The sequence below is a fragment of the Sorex araneus genome, chromosome 4 (genome assembly GCF_027595985.1).
Source record: "Sorex araneus isolate mSorAra2 chromosome 4, mSorAra2.pri, whole genome shotgun sequence".
Classification (NCBI taxonomy): Eukaryota; Metazoa; Chordata; class Mammalia; order Eulipotyphla; family Soricidae; genus Sorex; species Sorex araneus.
In genome coordinates this window covers 87,640,021-87,656,196 of record NC_073305.1, presented here as the reverse complement: position 1 = coordinate 87,656,196, position 16,176 = coordinate 87,640,021, and the positions used below count along the sequence as shown (strand labels likewise).

The 16,176-nt window shown below is 45.1% G+C and overlaps 1 protein-coding gene across 2 annotated transcripts in view; it reads left to right on the top strand.

Moving 5' to 3' along the window:
• The window catches only part of LOC101559037 (glutathione S-transferase A4), a 33,204-nt gene that overhangs the window by 1,605 nt on the left and 15,423 nt on the right, over positions 1-16,176 (top strand). The window contains exons 1-2 of one of the 2 annotated variants that reach the window (XM_055136302.1): positions 5,507-5,531; positions 15,681-15,789. In XM_055136302.1, coding sequence (XP_054992277.1) covers positions 15,703-15,789 — 87 coding nt within the window. In that variant the 5' untranslated portion in view covers positions 5,507-5,531; positions 15,681-15,702. Of the gene's footprint in view, positions 1-5,506; positions 5,532-15,680; positions 15,790-16,176 lie in introns of those variants that run through there. The other variant, XM_055136301.1, reaches the window with a different exon arrangement.

The window sequence follows — 16,176 nt, the reverse complement described above, 5'->3', positions numbered from 1 at the left end:
ATGCCTTTGATGTGTCAAGCCCTTGATCTGATTCCTGATACCAGGTGGTCCCATCCCAGCCCGCCACCGCGGTTCCCAGGTGAAAATGTTCAAGAGTGAAAATGTTGCATGGTAAAGGTGCTCAGAGTTTGAAGACAGAAAAGTTCAGAAGTTAAACGAGAAAAAAACTCCCCCAGTAGGGGAAGAACAGAGAAATTTAGCATGGAATTGAATGTGGCTCAATTTATGGGGCTTTTACAGGAAAATTGGGTCTGTGTGTTACTTATTGAACAAAGTGTCAGATAATTCTCATTAGTTTCCCAGAGATGTCTGGATAATCTAGGGACTATTTTTGCTGCTCAAATAAGATTAACATCTCGAATTCCCACTTAGGCTGGTGGGACTGTTTCTTGAAGACCTTTAAAGTTATATATTCCACATTCACCCAGAGATTGCTCCTTTGTCTCTCTTTCTGTTCTGTGAGCCCAAGGTTCTGGGGTAGAATTTATGGTCTTGGGAAACTACAAACTTCCCCAGTCTCAGATGGAGTCCAGGAATTTGCAGCAATGTTTTAAAATGTAGGCTGGATGGGGACAGCTAAAATAAAGCTGCCTTGAAGCACCGGCATGGAGAAACTGAGACTTCTTTCAGGACTCCTGCTAGCATTTTTAAAAAATGCCTTATAAGTATTGGAGCTCTTTTTTTCAGAGGGACTAGTTCCATGAAAGGATTTCTCTCTGGTAACATATCAAGTATCAAATCTAAGCAATAAGCATATCAATCCCACTAATTATTTTGTGAATAGGTCATAGCCAAATAGAACAATAGAAGAGAAATCATTTATAATTTAAAGTAGATTGTACTGCTAGTGAGATAGTTCAAAGGGCTGAGCTTTGGAGGTGGGAGCCCTGAGTTTGATGGTCAGCAGCACCAGGAGTGACCTCCTGGGCCCTGGATCTGAGTGTAGTCCATAAACAAACCCAAAAGTTAATCTAACACTCAAACTACTCATAAGCTGTATACTTTTTCTAGCTTTGAAATCTTGGTTATGCCATTAATATTACTCTTCTTGAACTTTCACGTATCCTTTTTTTTTTTTATGTGCTGTAGCACTGCACTGTCGTCCATTGTTCATTGATTTGCTCGAGCGGGCACTAGTAACATCTCCATTGTGAGACTTGTTGTTACTGATTTAGGCATATCGAATATGCCACGGGTAGGTTGCCAGGCTCTGCCGTGCAGGCAGGATACTCTCAGTAGCGGTAGTTTGCCGGGCTCTCCGAGAGGATCGGAGGAATCAAACCTGGGTCGGCTGCATGCAAGGCAAATGCCCTACCCGCTGTGCTATCGCTCTGGTCCTCTTAAATATAATCACTCTCTTTAAATATTTATTTTCTTATTTACACTTTTACCATGTTTTAATCTCCTTACCCCTACTCAAAATGCTACAATAGGTAAAATGAAGCAAACTTCAGAAAGATCTCATAATTAAGCAATAGAGCCCCTAATTAAAAATGAGTTTTAATATACGTAACAAACTAAAATTTAGTATGTCTAATCTCTTACCAACGTTTATTTAATTTTGGGGCTGGAGCAATAACACAGCGGGTAGAGTGTTTGCCTTGCATGCAGCCGACCTGGGTTTGATTCCTCTGCCCCTCTCGGAGAGCCCGGCAAGCTACTGAGAGTATCTCGCCTGCATGGCTGAGCCTGGCAAGGTACCCGTGGCATATTCGATATGCCAAAAACAGTAACAACAGATCTCATAATGGAGACGTTACTGGTGCCTGCTCAAGCAAATCATTGAGCAACGGGATGACAGTGACAGTGATTTAATTTTGAAGGGCGAGCACACCAGGTAGTCCTCAGGGAACCATTTGCAATGCTGTAAACTGAACCAGGATCAGCCATGTGCAAGGGAACAGCCTTTTTTTGAAATTTATTTTTTATTGAGGAATCTTGAGATACACAGTTAAAAAGCTGTTTATAATGGGATTTCAGTCATACCATGTTTCAACATCCATCCTTCCACAAGTGTACATTTTCCACCACCAAAGACCCCAGTTTCCCTCTTACGCCTCCACCCCCACCCCCAGCCTGCCTCTATGGCAGGCACTTTTTTTCTTCCTGCTACTTTTGTGCTCAAAGTAGGTAAAGAAACAAACATGAGGTGCTGAAGTGATAGCACATCGGGTAGGGCCCCATATGGCCCCTTGAGCACCGTCAGGAGTAATTCCTGAGTGCAAAGTCAGGAGTAACCCCTGTGCATTGCTGGGTGGGACCCAAAAAAAGCAAAAAAATAAAAGTTGTTAATGATTGAGTTTTCTCACCCGCCCCGGCACAGCCGCCCCTTCCCCTAACCCCCTCCCCCCCCGTCCCCCACAGCCCACCTCTATGGCAGACACCTTTCTCTCTCTCTCTCTCTCTCTCTCTCTCTCTCTCTCTCTCTCTCTCTCTCTCTCTCTCTCTCTCTCTCTCTCTCTCTCTCTCTCTCTCTCTCCTTCTCCTTCTCCTTCTCTCTTTCTGCCTCTTTCTTATTTTCCTTTTAGGCCTGTGGTTTGCAATACTGTTGTTGAAAGGGTGTCATGCATATCACTTTACCTCCTTACAGCACTCAGTTTTTGCCCAGAGTAATCATTTTCAGCTATCATTGTCAAAGTGGTCCCTTCTCTGTCCTGACTGCACTACTCCTCCCCTTTAGTGGCAAGCTTCCTGCCATGGACCTGTCCTCCTGGCCCTTGTTTCTACATCTCTGGGTATTAGTCACTTGAAAACATTATGTGCATGGAGCTAAAATGATCCTGCTCTTTCCAAATGAGCAGATTTAAATTTTCTGAAGGATATAGGATTCTCTGGGACAATTTTTAGTCTCATTGACAAATCTGGTTTCCTCCTTCCCTCTGTCCCTCCGTCCCTCCGTCCCTCCGTCCCTCCGTCCCTCCGTCCCTCCCTTCCTCCCTTCCTCCCTTCCTCCCTTTCTTTCTTTCTTTCTTTCTTTCTTTCTTTCTTTCTTTCTTTCTTTCTTTCTTTCTTTCTTTCTTTCTTTCTTTCTTTCTTTCTTTCTTTCTTTCTTTCTTTCTTTCTTTCTTTCTTTCTTTCTTTCTTTCTTTCTTTTCTTTCTTCCGGCCACACCTGGCTATTCTCAGGGATCACTCCTACAGGACTCAGGGACCCTATGGGATGTTGGGGATCGAACCTGGATCAGAAGCTTGCAAAGCAAGTGCCTTGCCCACTGTATTGCTCCTGCCTCCAAAAGGCCTTTTTGATCCACTGAAAACAACAACAACAACATAATTTTTAAGGACGTTTCTCTTAATAATAAGTATGTAACTGACATCTAGGATTCTGACCCAAAATGTCTGCTAAACTTCTGACAACCTTTTAAAATTGATGCTTTAAAATTTGCATTATCTAGAAACTTCCTAGCAGCCTGCTTTTTCTTCACAACTCAGATAATAAAGAACGTGTGGTTTTTGCCTAAATTATCCAGAATTACTGTTAATAAACACCGTTAATGCTCTGTTGTCTGTGGAATTTCCCCTCCAACTATTGGCTGCTTCCCAGGGTGTGCATTTCACAGATAGGAGCATAGGGCTAAGAATGAAGACAAGAAATTAGAAGATCATAAAGGCAGAACTCTGGAAGAATGGAGGGAAGAAATAGAAAAAAAAATTTATTTTATATTTGGAGACATTCCTCTGTCCCTCTCAGAGAGTCTGGCAAGCTACCGAGAGTATCCCGCCTGCACACCAGAGCCTGGCAAGCTACAGGTGGCATATTGGATATGCCAAAAACAGTAACAACAAGTCTCACAATGGAGACGTTACTGGTGCCCGCTTGAGCAAATCGATGAACAACGGGATAACAGTGCTACAACAGTGCTATATTTGGAGACCAGCCACCTCTTTTGCATGTTTACTTTGTTTTGGGGTCACACCCTGCAGTGGAGGCTAGTCCTCGCAGTGCTGGGGCTTACTTCCTGGGATGCACCCAAGACCGTGCAGTGCTGGAGATCAAATTCAGGCCTTGTGCATGCAAAGGACATCTCCCAGGCCTTTGAGTTCTCTTCCAAGCCCAGACAGAGCTTAAGACCTGCTCTAGAGTGGGAACCTACACATCTGGTACTTTATTACTCTTGGCAATTAAAGATGGGAATTGAATCTCAATCACTCCTCTCAAAGGCAAGGGGAGGGTGTCATAGAGATTAGCATGGGCATCTACATGCAGTTCTCCCAAATTCCCCTCATCTCTTTCTTCCTTTTCTCAATTCTTAGCCACGTACACCCCCAGCATTTTACCATTCGCCCACCCCACTGTTTTATCCCACGCTCATCTCATTAGACGTTGCTGTCATTGTCATTGTTGGGATGTCAGGAAAACACACACCTGGTTGTGATACTCAACCTGCTTTGGGGGCTGGTGGTTCAATGCAAGGGCCTGAGAGTGCTGTGCTGCTTGCCTCCTGAGTTATCCAGGATCCCCTGGGTCAGCCCAGAAGTGCTGGTGGAGGTGGGCTGTCTCCAGAGCCACCCCCAGCAGTGTTCAGGGGACCATGTGGTGCTGAGGATCAAACCAGGGTCAATTGCCTAACTGCCTGCAAGGCAAACGCCTTACCCATGGGACTATCTCTCTGGCCCTTTAAATTGTATTTTCACCCTAGACCTGGCTTCTCAATCTTAATTTTATTTGCCAGTGGATTACCTTGAGATCTGGTGAAAAAAATTGAGACTGGTTTCAAGGTTTGGTTGGGGGACTAAAATTCTACATTTCTTTTTGCCGTTGTTTTGTTGGTTTTTCTTTCATTGTGCCACATCCAGCTCTGCTCAGGGCTTATTTTTGGCTTTGTGCTCAGGAATCACTCTTGGTGGGCTTGAAGGATCATGTGTGGTGCTAGGGATCAAACCTAGTTTGGCCACACGCAAGCCAAGTGCCTTTCCTACAGTGCCATCACTCCAGCCCCCAAATTCTGCATTTCTAATGAGCTCCCAATTGAAGCAGCTACTGCTGGTCCAAAAAGCATACTTCCGAAGAGTATTCCCATCTTCAGAAGTTTAACCACTTTTCTCAGAGGTTCGCTTGCTGAAATTTGGAGATATGCATGTGTGCCTCTGTGTGCATGGGCAGGAACAGTTTTTGGAGTCCTTACTCACACAGGTTCCAGCAGTTTGCAAAAAATGATCTTTTACATCTCTCCACATGCCAAATGCATTAGAGATTCTTTTCAGACATGTGCCAGTGAGGAAACAGCGCCAGAGTGATTACAAAACTGGTTTCAAAGAGAGGTAAAGCTGCCATTTGAAACTTGGCCATTGTTTTGCCTAATTCTGCGCCTACCTCAGAAACCAGTTCTTCCACATTTTTGAGAAGATTTTGGGCAAGAACCAAAACTGTTGCTACTATGGGCCACACACCACAGGGATTTTCCAGAGGTTATCAGGCCACCTTGCTTCTCTGCTTCAGGCTCTCTGCTCAGTCCCTTTGGGCCTGAATACCTAGGGCTTCCAGCTGCAACCGGCATCCATCCTAAGGGGAACCTGCCGCCCGTGAGATTGGTGAGTCTGGGGAAGGTGCGTCTCTGTGCACTGGATCCACTCAGGCTCCTTCTTTCCTTTTTGGGCACACCTGACAGGGCCGGCAGAGCTTGAAGAGGGGCCATGGGTTCATACTTTGCTCGACTCCTTGGGTTCTAGGTGTTTCTGCAGCTACACTCTCAGAAGGCTTGTTTTGTTCATTCTGCATGAAACCCAGAAAGAACCGCTCCTTTGTTCCCTGTTGCTTTATTTCCCATGCTGGATCTAATATTCCCGTTGCACCTTTTTTTTCCTTATGCTATGACAATATACTTTTTGTTTTTGTTTTTTTCAAACAATGAGAATGATTGGCTTTACTTTTTGGAGCATAAGCAAACTTGGTCTTCTGTATTACCAAGCTGTGGATTATCCTGATTTTTGTTGAAATTTGTTAGGTCAAGGAAGGAAATTGAAATGACTTGGATCAAGCCCTTAACCTCTGAGGTCATGAGATAAGATAGGGAAGGTCAGACAAATACACACAATGACATATACGCCTCTGCAAGGTATTGTACGATTCCAATGATTCTACAATTCTTGTAATAACACACTATACCTTTTGGGATTTGGGCTCATAGCCAGCAATGCTCAGGGGTTACTTCTGTCTCTGGTCTCGGGAGCCACTCCTGGCAGTGTTCAGGGGCCTGGGATGCCCGGGATCAGACTTGAGTTGGTTATGTACAAAGCAAGCACCCTACTGGCTATGCTATCTCTCCAGCCCCACATTATGCTACTCTTATGGATGGAGCCATAGTATAGCAGGTAAGGCACTTGCCTTGCACGTGACTGACCTGGATTCAATCCCTGGCATCTCATATGGTCCTCCAAGCACTGCCAGATGTGATTCCTAAGAGCAGAGCCAGGAGCAGAGCACTGAGCACTGCTAGGTGTGACCAAAAAAAAAAACCAAAAACACCCAACATTATGCTATATGATAGTCTATTAATTGAGCAATAGTATTGCACTTAAAATTCTATAATTCTTGTAATAACACACTATATCTTTTGGGATTTGGGCTCATAACCAGCAATGCTCAGGGGTTACTTCTGGCTCTGGTCTCGGTACACACCTAATTAAATGTGACACAGAGACACAAAGTGAACATGTACCACCAAGAAGGGTGTCCACAGCCTGGCTTGATGCAGGATTGCCATAGATCTTTGATCAAAGTAAAAGTAACTAAAACTAAACAAACAAAAAGGGCTGGAACAATAGTATAAGGGTTAAGGTGAATGTGGCCAGCCCAGGATTGATCCCCAGCACCACATACCGTTCCCCAGCTCCGTCAGGAGTGACCCCTGACACAGAACCAGGAAGAGTCCTTGAACACTGTCAGGTGTGGCCCAGCACTCCCAGCCCTATTTAGAAACCCAGAATCTGTGCAGCTCAATCAAGTGTAATAAAATGAGGTGTGCTGCTCTTCTAGAAGGAACAATTCCTTCTCGAAGGGTTCGAGGAACTGCAACTAGACTCCCGCTGAGGAATTTTGAACAATCTCCGTCAGTCCTCCAGTTTTTGAATGGCACAGTCTGGACTGAGAAATGAGGGATGGAGCCTATTGGCCGAAGCCAGTTATTTATGGTACACCCAGATATTGGTGGGGATTTTCATAAGAAGCGGTGACTGGTGATCCAGAGCGTGACAGTTTCTTACCTGCTGGAGAAAAAGTTTCTTTCTTGTGGACTGGAAAGGAAGGCTGGAGAATGCTGTCCTGCTGAGCTGAGGTGAGGTCTCTTCTCTTTTAACACTGAAGTGCTCCCTGGGGTACCCCAGAAGGCCCTGAGGTAGCGGTAGGGTGGTAGGAAGGGACAAGGTCCTGTTCCTTCTAATTTGGCTCTGGATTCGAAAGGGTCTTTCTCTGTCTCCTGGGCGCCTTGAGAATGTGGCCGGAACTGTGGGAGGCATATGGACACCCCATAAATGCCAGGATAGGCTTCGGTACATTCATAGACCACTGAAAAGCTCTCTCTGTGCTTGTAATCACAAAAGGAAGGTATAAGCAGCACTTTGACTTTTTAGATTCCTAGTCTTCTCACATTGAGTCAAGTGTCTTAGCTCCTATTCGCAAATGTCAATGCACCTGTACTATGAACACTTAGGGGCAGGACCATCTTAATCCCCAAAACAAAGAAAACACTTGTTCCATCCACACAACTCCTCTTGTCCTGCAAACCAGCAGTGTAAACAAGGCTCTGGGGTTGGGTGGGCGGGGCTCAGGTTCTTTTCTTTTCTTTTCTTTTCTTTTCTTTTCTTTTCTTTTCTTTTCTTTTCTTTTCTTTTCTTTTCTTTTCTTTTCTTTTCTTTTCTTTTCTTTTCTTTTCTTTTCTTTTCTTTTCTTTTCTTTTCTTTTCTTTTCTTTTCTTTTCTTTTCTTTTCTTTTCTTTTCTTTTCTTTTCTTTTCTTTTCTTTTCTCAGGTGTGCCAAAAGTATATTTATTTACTCTCAGGTAGCTAACATACCATAACATTCTTTTTGTGGTTGTCCAGTTGATAGAGTTTTGTTTTTCAGTTCCCATAAAGTATACATTGTTTAGAAATTATTACTGGAAAAGATTTTTTTTTCCACATAAGAATGGAAGCTCTTTCCTGAGGTTATACTGGTGAAGTTCAGCTGGTAAATGAGCTGAGAAGAGTCATCACTGTCATCACTGTTATCCCGTTGCTCATCGATTTGCTTGAGCGGGCACCAGTAACATCTCCATGGTGAGACTTGTTACTGTTTTTGGCATATCAAATACACCACGGATAGCTTGCCAGGCTCTGCCGTGCGAGAAGGCAAATAAGTCTAATTCTTTGATGTGATAGGAATTATACTGGATCTGAGGCTAGACAGGTGAGACTTTTAAGATTATTACTGAATACATTTTATGTTTCTTCAATACTTTGCTACATCTTACTTAATTTGTGCCGCAGGTATTTATTAAAAGATAAATGGTGGAGGGGCTGGAGCGATAGCATAGCAGGTAGGGCGTTTGCCTTGCACGCAACCGATCCAGGTTCAATTCCCAGCATCCCATCCATATTATCCTCCGAGCACCCCCAGGAGTAATTCCTGAGTGCATGAGCCAGGAGTAAACCCTGTGCATCGCTGGATACGACCCAAAAAAGAAAATTAAAATGGTGGAATAACTTAGCAACTGGGAGGTATTTCTTGAAGTACCTTTAATTGATTCTGCTGAGAGTAATCGATTCTACCAGGTGGTGAGCAGGGATCCAGAAAGACTTTGGAGAAGCCATCACCTGAACCCCGATTCTGGAGGAGTCCTTCCATTTGGTGGGGATCAAGGCTGACCTGCCACTCTCACAGGCCCATGTATGTGAGCAAAGTTGGACATGACAGTCACAAAGAATGTTTTCTCAGCCCCTTTAGGGCGATGAAATTACTGCTGGGTTTTTGTTTGCTTTTCAAGGAGGAGCATGGTGCACCCCAGTCAGTGCTCAGGTTTCCAGAAGCCACACCAAGTGGAACTTTGCCAACCTGGCTGATAGTTCAGTGCAAGGAGGCACTGAATGTGGAGTTGCCCAGGCCCGAGATGCCAGGGATACCCAGGACACCTCAGTGGTGCCAGAGCCTCCCAATGCCACAGCTCTGATGCCTGAGGCCAGCAAGGAGTCAAACACATACCAGGGCTTAGGTCAGATGCACAGGTTAGATGCGTGCCAGGCACGTGCCTTAACCATTGTGCTACCCTCCCCCCAGCACCTAGATCACCAGAAACTCTGATTTATGAATTATATTTTTGTACATTGTGTTAAACATCCTGCTCAAGTCACTGTCACTGTCACTGTCATCCCGTTGTTCATCGATTTGCTCAAGCGGGCACCAGTAACGTCTCCATTGTGAGACTTGTTATTACTGTTTTTGGCATATCAAATATGCCATGGGTAGCTTGCCAGACTTTGCCGTGTGAGCGGAATACTCTTGGTAGCTTGCTGGGCTCTCCAAGATGGATGGAGGAGTCGAACCTATGTCGACCACGTGTAAGGCAAACGTCCTATCTGCTGTGCTATAGCTCCAATCAATTATGCTATTTTATTTATGTATTTATTTGCTTTTTGGGTCATACCCGGTGATGCACATTGGTCACTCTTGGCTTTGCACTCAGGAATTACTACTGCCAGTGCTCAGGAGACCATATGGGATGCTGGGATTTGAACCTTGGTCAGCTGCATGCAAAGTAAAAGCCTTACCCACTGTACTATTGCTCCAGCCTCATTCTGCTATTTTAAAATAAGATGTGTAGAGGACTGTACTGGAAACCAGTCAGATATTATGCTATGCACTTTATCAATTATACTTAATCCATCCTCATGATTCATAATCACCCTCTGAGGCACTTGATGCAACCACTAATCCCATCTTTAAGATTCAGAGAATGGGGCTTATAGTAGATATGCTATTTCCCATGCTAACTAACATAGTAGAATTATGGTATGAGTAAGAGGTTAGCACACTCATCTTTGGAGAACAGCTTGCATTCCAACTGTTTTTTTCTCACAGGAGCAAACCACATCCTACGACCCACTGCAGGCATTATGTGAAGAACTTGTGTGAGACCACTTCCTGTCAGCAAACTATTCCACTAGGCTCTATTTCAAAGAAACTAGAGGTTTCAGGACAGTGGAACACAGGGGTTAACAACCAACCAGCCCCAGGTGGAAGGACCACCTCACCCCCTCTAACGGTGGAGGAGAGAGGGAGTGAAGTAGTTGAAGGGTGAGACAGATAGTACAGGGGTTAAGCACATCTCTTTTTTTTTTCTAATTTTATTTTATTTTATTTTATTTTTTTTTAATTTAAATTTTATTGAATCACCATGTGGAGGGTTACATAGTTCTCAGGATTATGTCGGTTATACAATTCTCAAACACCCTTCCCTTCACCAGTGCCCATCTTCCATCACCAACCCCCGCAGTATACCTGCCGCCCCCTCCCACCTCCCCAGTCCCCACCCTTGTAAGTGATGTTTCACTTCGTTTACGCCTTATCTCGATTACATTCCATGTTTCAACACACAACTCACTACTGTTGTTGGGGTTTCCCCCAAAAAAGAAAAGCAGTCCTATTGCCAAGGAGGCATTTGATAGTTCTCCACTGCTAAGAATATAGAGATATTAAGTCCCGCTGTTTGTTACCTAACTTTTCTTTTTTTTTTTTTTCATTTTACATTCTGTTTACTTTGGTTACATTCAGTATTTCAACACAAACCTCACTATTGTTGTTAGGAGTACCCCACTAGATTCAGACCTACTGTGAAGACAAATACAGCGGCCGCGCGGTTTTGAATTTCTGTACTTTAACAAGAAGTCCAGGGAGATTTCTTCCAGATATTAGATAATTGCAGGCTTGAAAACCCAATCTGTGGTCGTCTTAATATGGCGGCCACCGCGCCCTTCATCTCCGGAGAGAAAGAGGCGAGAGAGAGAAATACCTTTCCCCTCCTGGGCGGGCACGGGGCCGAGGCTTAGTTCTCAGGCTGGAGACATTCTGCGAGGAGTTGCTCACACCGAAAGAGGTTTTGCTGGGTCTGGATTCACGCTTGTACAGCTGCGGAGGGGCCGCACATGCGTAAGCACATCTCTTGCATGTGGCCAGCTCTGCTTCTCCCTTGGTACCATATGGTACCCCAAGAACTACCTGATGCAGCTCTGGAGGCCCCCAAGTACCACCAGGACAGCATGGCCCCAGTGCCAACACCTGAGAGTCTGAGCAGCAACTCATCCTTGGACACTTGGGTTTAGTTGCTGGCCTAAGGCTGGCAGGGTAGAGTATAGGGGTTGAGGCACTTGCCTGCATGTGGCTCACCCTGGTTCAATCCTGGCACCGCATAACGTTCCCTGAGTCCTCCCAGGAGTGATCCCTGAACACAGAGCCAGGAATAAGCCCTGAGCATAGCTGAGTGTGTCCTCAAATCCAACAAAACTGCTGAGAATCACCAGGAAAGGCCCCTGGGCCTCCTGAACACTGCTCACAAGCCCCCTCTCACCCTTTCTCCCAAATAACTGGTCTCTGTGCACTAAAGATGAGTATAAAGATGGAGTTCCAACCAAGACGCTGATGAGAAACTTTGGCACTATTGCTTTATTTTTGCCTAAGGCAGCAGAATGAATGAAGACCTGGAGGAGGCTTGTGAGTGAGGCCTTGCTTCATTTCTTCATTCCCCATTTAGTTTTGCTGTTTTCCTGACATTGGAACGTGAGTGACATCTGGAACATGAATGTCTCCCGGGCTAGGACCCATGTGTAGGGAATATCCTACTGGCCTTTGGTGTGTTGGGAAGCATCTCATCTCCTTTGAACTTGTCACAGTGTGAGGGGCTGTTGGCATTGCTTCTTTACCATCCTACTTGGGACTTTCACGGAGACAGGAGAACTCATGAATAATCATGTCAGGGCATACAAGAGAGCACAATTACTTTCTTCTCTCTTCTCTCTCTCTCTCTCTCTCTCTCTCTCTCTCTCTCTCTCTCTCTCTCTCTCTCTCTTCTTTTTTGGGTCACACCCGGTGATGCACAAGGGTTACTCCTGGCTCTGCACTCAGGAATCACTCCTGGCGGTGCTCAGGGGACCATATGAAACGCTGGAAATGGAACCTGGGTTGGCCGCATACAAGGCAAAATGCCCTACCCACTGTGCTATCGTTCCAGCCCCTCTTCTCTCTTCTCTTACATTTTCTCTTTATTTCTTTTCCCATAATTTCTCCATCTTTATTTTATTGACTTGTTTGTAGAAGAAGGTTGTCTTTTTCTTTCTTTCTTTCTTTCTTTCTTTCTTTCTTTCTTTCTTTCTTTCTTTCTTTCTTTCTTTCTTTCTTTCTTTCTTTCTTTCTTTCTTTCTTTCTTTCTCTCTTTCTTTCCTTCTTTCTCTCATTGCTCTCTTCCCCCTTCTTCCCTCCCTCCATTCCCTCCCTCCCTGCCTTCCTTCCTTCCTTTCTTCCTTCCCTCCCTCCCTCCCTCCCTCCCTCCCTCCCTCCCTTCCTTCCTTCCTTCCTTCCTTCCTTCCTTCCTTCCTTCCTTCCTTCCTTCCTTCCTTCCTTCCTTCCTTCCTTCCTTCCTTCCTTCCTTCCTTCCTTCCTTCCTTCCTCGCTTTCTTCCTGTTTTATTCTTGAGCTGCATCTGACTATATTCACAGGGTTCCCTCCTGGATGTGCTCAGGGAAGCACATACAGTACTAGAGATCAAACTGAGTCAGCCACATATAAGACCTTACACTCCTATACTATCTCCCTTGCTCAAGACTTGTTTTAAGGTTCATTAGCAGTGAGTGCAGTACTTAAATCTTGTTTCTCTCACTCAGGATTTGGGTGAGCATTATGCCTTTTTAATTACCATGTCTCCAGAGACTAGATATTTCTTGTGTGTGTTTTTAAGGATATGGGTAAAGTGTTGTTTTTACAAAGAAGCTCCTGATATTTTCCACATGCCATAGTTTTAGAAGGTGAATAAAGGCAGGGAAAGGAATGGAAAGGTTTGGAGAATATTCTTTGTATCTGAGAGCAATTTCTGGCAGCACATGGTCCCTGGAGCACTGCCAGGAGAAGCCCCTGAGCACTGCTGGATGTGACCTAAGAATCAGTTATTATAAGTGAATTAAAACGGGAGAATCTTTTTCTTTCTCTTTCTTTTAATTAAATCATCATGAGATACATAATTATAAAGTGGTTTGTGATTGAGTTTAGGTCAGACAGTGTTCTAACACCCTTCCCTTCACCAGTGTACATTTCCCTCCTTCTACCGCCACCCTCAGTCTGCCTCTATGGCAGACACTTTATCTCTCTCTCTCCCCCCACCCCCCCCCACCCCCCTGAAAGGATAGAATCTTAACAGCAATGGAATACAAGCACACAAGCAGAGCCAGGGTATGATAAGACCATGAAGAAAGGAATTCAGGGGGCTGGAGCAATAGCACAGTGGGTAGAACGTTTGCCTTGCACATGGCCGACCTGGCTTCTATTCCAGCATCCCATATGGTCCCCTGAGCACCGCCAGGAGTAATTCCTGAGTGCAAAGCCAGGAGTAACCCCTGTCTATCGCCAGGTGTGACCCAAAAAGCCAAAAAAAAAAGAAGAAGAAGAAGAAAGGAATTCAATTTCTTCAAGAGTGAAAATAAAGTACAGCTGTGAGTATAGCTGTGGGGGCGGTGACTTCAAAGCACTTGTGAGGACTGGAGAAATAGTACGTGGTTAGGGTGCTTGCCTTGTACACGGCCTAGCCAGGCCCAACCAGGTTAGATCTTGAGCACCACATCTGGTCCCCTGAGCAGGAGTAAGCCGTGAGCACTGCCAGATGGGGCCAAAATGAAACAAACAAAAAACCACCCATGAGATGTTTTGAGCTGGAGTGACTCTGCCGTCCTACAATGGTGAATATTAGCAGCTAAATTCCTCCCCATGAACTGAGCTTCTGATTCGCTGTGTTTGCCTTCTTGTGAGCCCTGCTGGGCTGGCAGCAAACTTCAGGGCATTTGGCTGTTTGGGAATCAGAGGATGCTGGGAGGCGCTGCCTAGGGAAGCTGGGAGCATCTCTCCATCTACGTGCTGGCCCTGATGCACCCCCGGCACCTCCCAACACCTTTGCCTCGTGCTCTGTGCCAGCAGTTGGCATTTTGCTCACTTCCTTAAAGCAGGCTTTGTCACCTTGGTGGTCAGAGGGCTGATTGGAGAAACAAAAAGACAACGATCTTCTAAATTGGCATGAAGTGACTGTGCTTTCAAAGCACTTTGCCTTTATGTCTGCTCCTTGGCTGGTTTTAATAGTCCTCTGAGAGCTGCTGACACCATGAGTAGAGCAGCTCAGTGCTCTTGAAGCAACGGGGTGACAAGTGCTGTCCAGGTGCATTGCCACTTGCCTCTCCTGTGAAAGGCAGTGAGCCACCTGGACAACGCTTTCTCTTTGGGAAATAGACAGTTGCTCTTTGTGACATGCTTGGGACCAGAATTTTAGTCCCGTTTAGATCTGCCTTTGTGTTTGTCTCCGCACCCAAGAAACCTGTGACAGATAGGACAGTTCCTAAACCCATTGACGATTTCCACCCAAATGGCTCCTTGGCATCCTTAAAAAGATTTTCTTTTCTTTTTGGTTTTTGGGCTACACCCTGTGTTCAGGGTTTATTCCTGGTTCTGCACTCAGGAATTACTGCTAGTGGTGTCTGGGGTACCATATGAGATGTCAGGGATCGAACCCAAGTGGGCCACATGCAAGACACACGCCCTATCCGCCATAGGATCTCTCCAGCTCAGGGAAAAGGTTTTATTTCGTATGGTGATTTGTGATGCCATCAGACTCCTGGTTCTTTACTTAAAAGAACAGTCTCTCAAATCTACACAACATCTTGATGCCTTTGTAGGTATAACTTGTTCATTCTGTTCTTTTGTTTTTCTTCAATTGTGAAATAAAGTATGTATGTGTGTGTGTGTCTCTGTGTGTGTGTGTATATCAAAGCATAAAACTGTTTATGGACTATTTCCCACCAATTCTTTTTTTTTTTTTTTTTGCTTTTTGGGTCACACCCAGCAATGCACAGGGGTCATTCCTGGCTCATGCACTCAGGAATTACCCCTGGCGGTGTTCAGGGGACCACATGGGATGCTGGGATTCGAACCCGGGTCGGCCATGTGCAAGGCAAATGTCCTACCCGCTGTGCTATCACTCCAGCCCCCTATTTCCCACCAATTCTAAGGACTATTTACTAGTCCTGTTTAAGAAAAAAAATATAGAAAATATTGGACCTGAGAGATGGTACAGCAGGTAAGGTGTTGCCTTACACATGACTAAATCCGGTTCAACCCCTGGTACCCACTAGGGTCCTCAGAGCCCCATCAGGGGTGACTCTCAAACACAGAGATAGCAGCTAATCCTGTGCACCAGCAAGTGCGCCCCTTCCAGAAGAGATAAAAAAGCATTAGAACACCTTCCCTCAGGCCTCTTCCCAGTCGTAACTCCATTCTACTCATTCCAGGTAACCATCGTCTTGCTTCTGTGCTCATTATTTTCTCGCTTTTCCCATGATGTCACCTTGTGTACTGCCCTAAACAATAGTTTCATTACGTCTGTTTGGAATAGCAGAAACAACGAAATGTTGTGCATGAGTTTGTTGTTAAACTCATTTTGTCTTTTTTTTTTTGTCCCTTCAGAGCCCCCCGAGCCTGTGGAGTCATGGCCGCCAAACCCAAGCTCTACTATTTCCAGGGCAGGGGCCGGATGGAGTCAATCCGCTGGCTCCTGGCGGCCGCCGGAGTGGAGGTTGGTTCCTGGGTGGGACAAGGAAGCTGGGTAGTGTGAATGGGATAGAAATAATTCTCTCCCCCTTTCCTAGTACAGTCAGTGCCTTCTATCTAACTGTGCTTGTCTTTATCAAATGCTTTGCTTTACAACATTGCATGACTGAAACACAATCATGAGCAACTTTGAAACTGCATTTCATGGTGTTTCAGTAAAGACAAAAAACCCCAACAAAGTAGAACTAGGGAAAAAATGTCTTCTTTTATAAATGGTGAAGGAAGACGGGTGAAATACCCTTTTTTTGTTTGTTTGTTTTTGCTTTTTGGGTCACACCTGGCAATGCACAGGGTTTACTCCTGGCTCTTGCACTCAGGAATCACCCCTCGCGGTGCTCAGGGGACCATATGG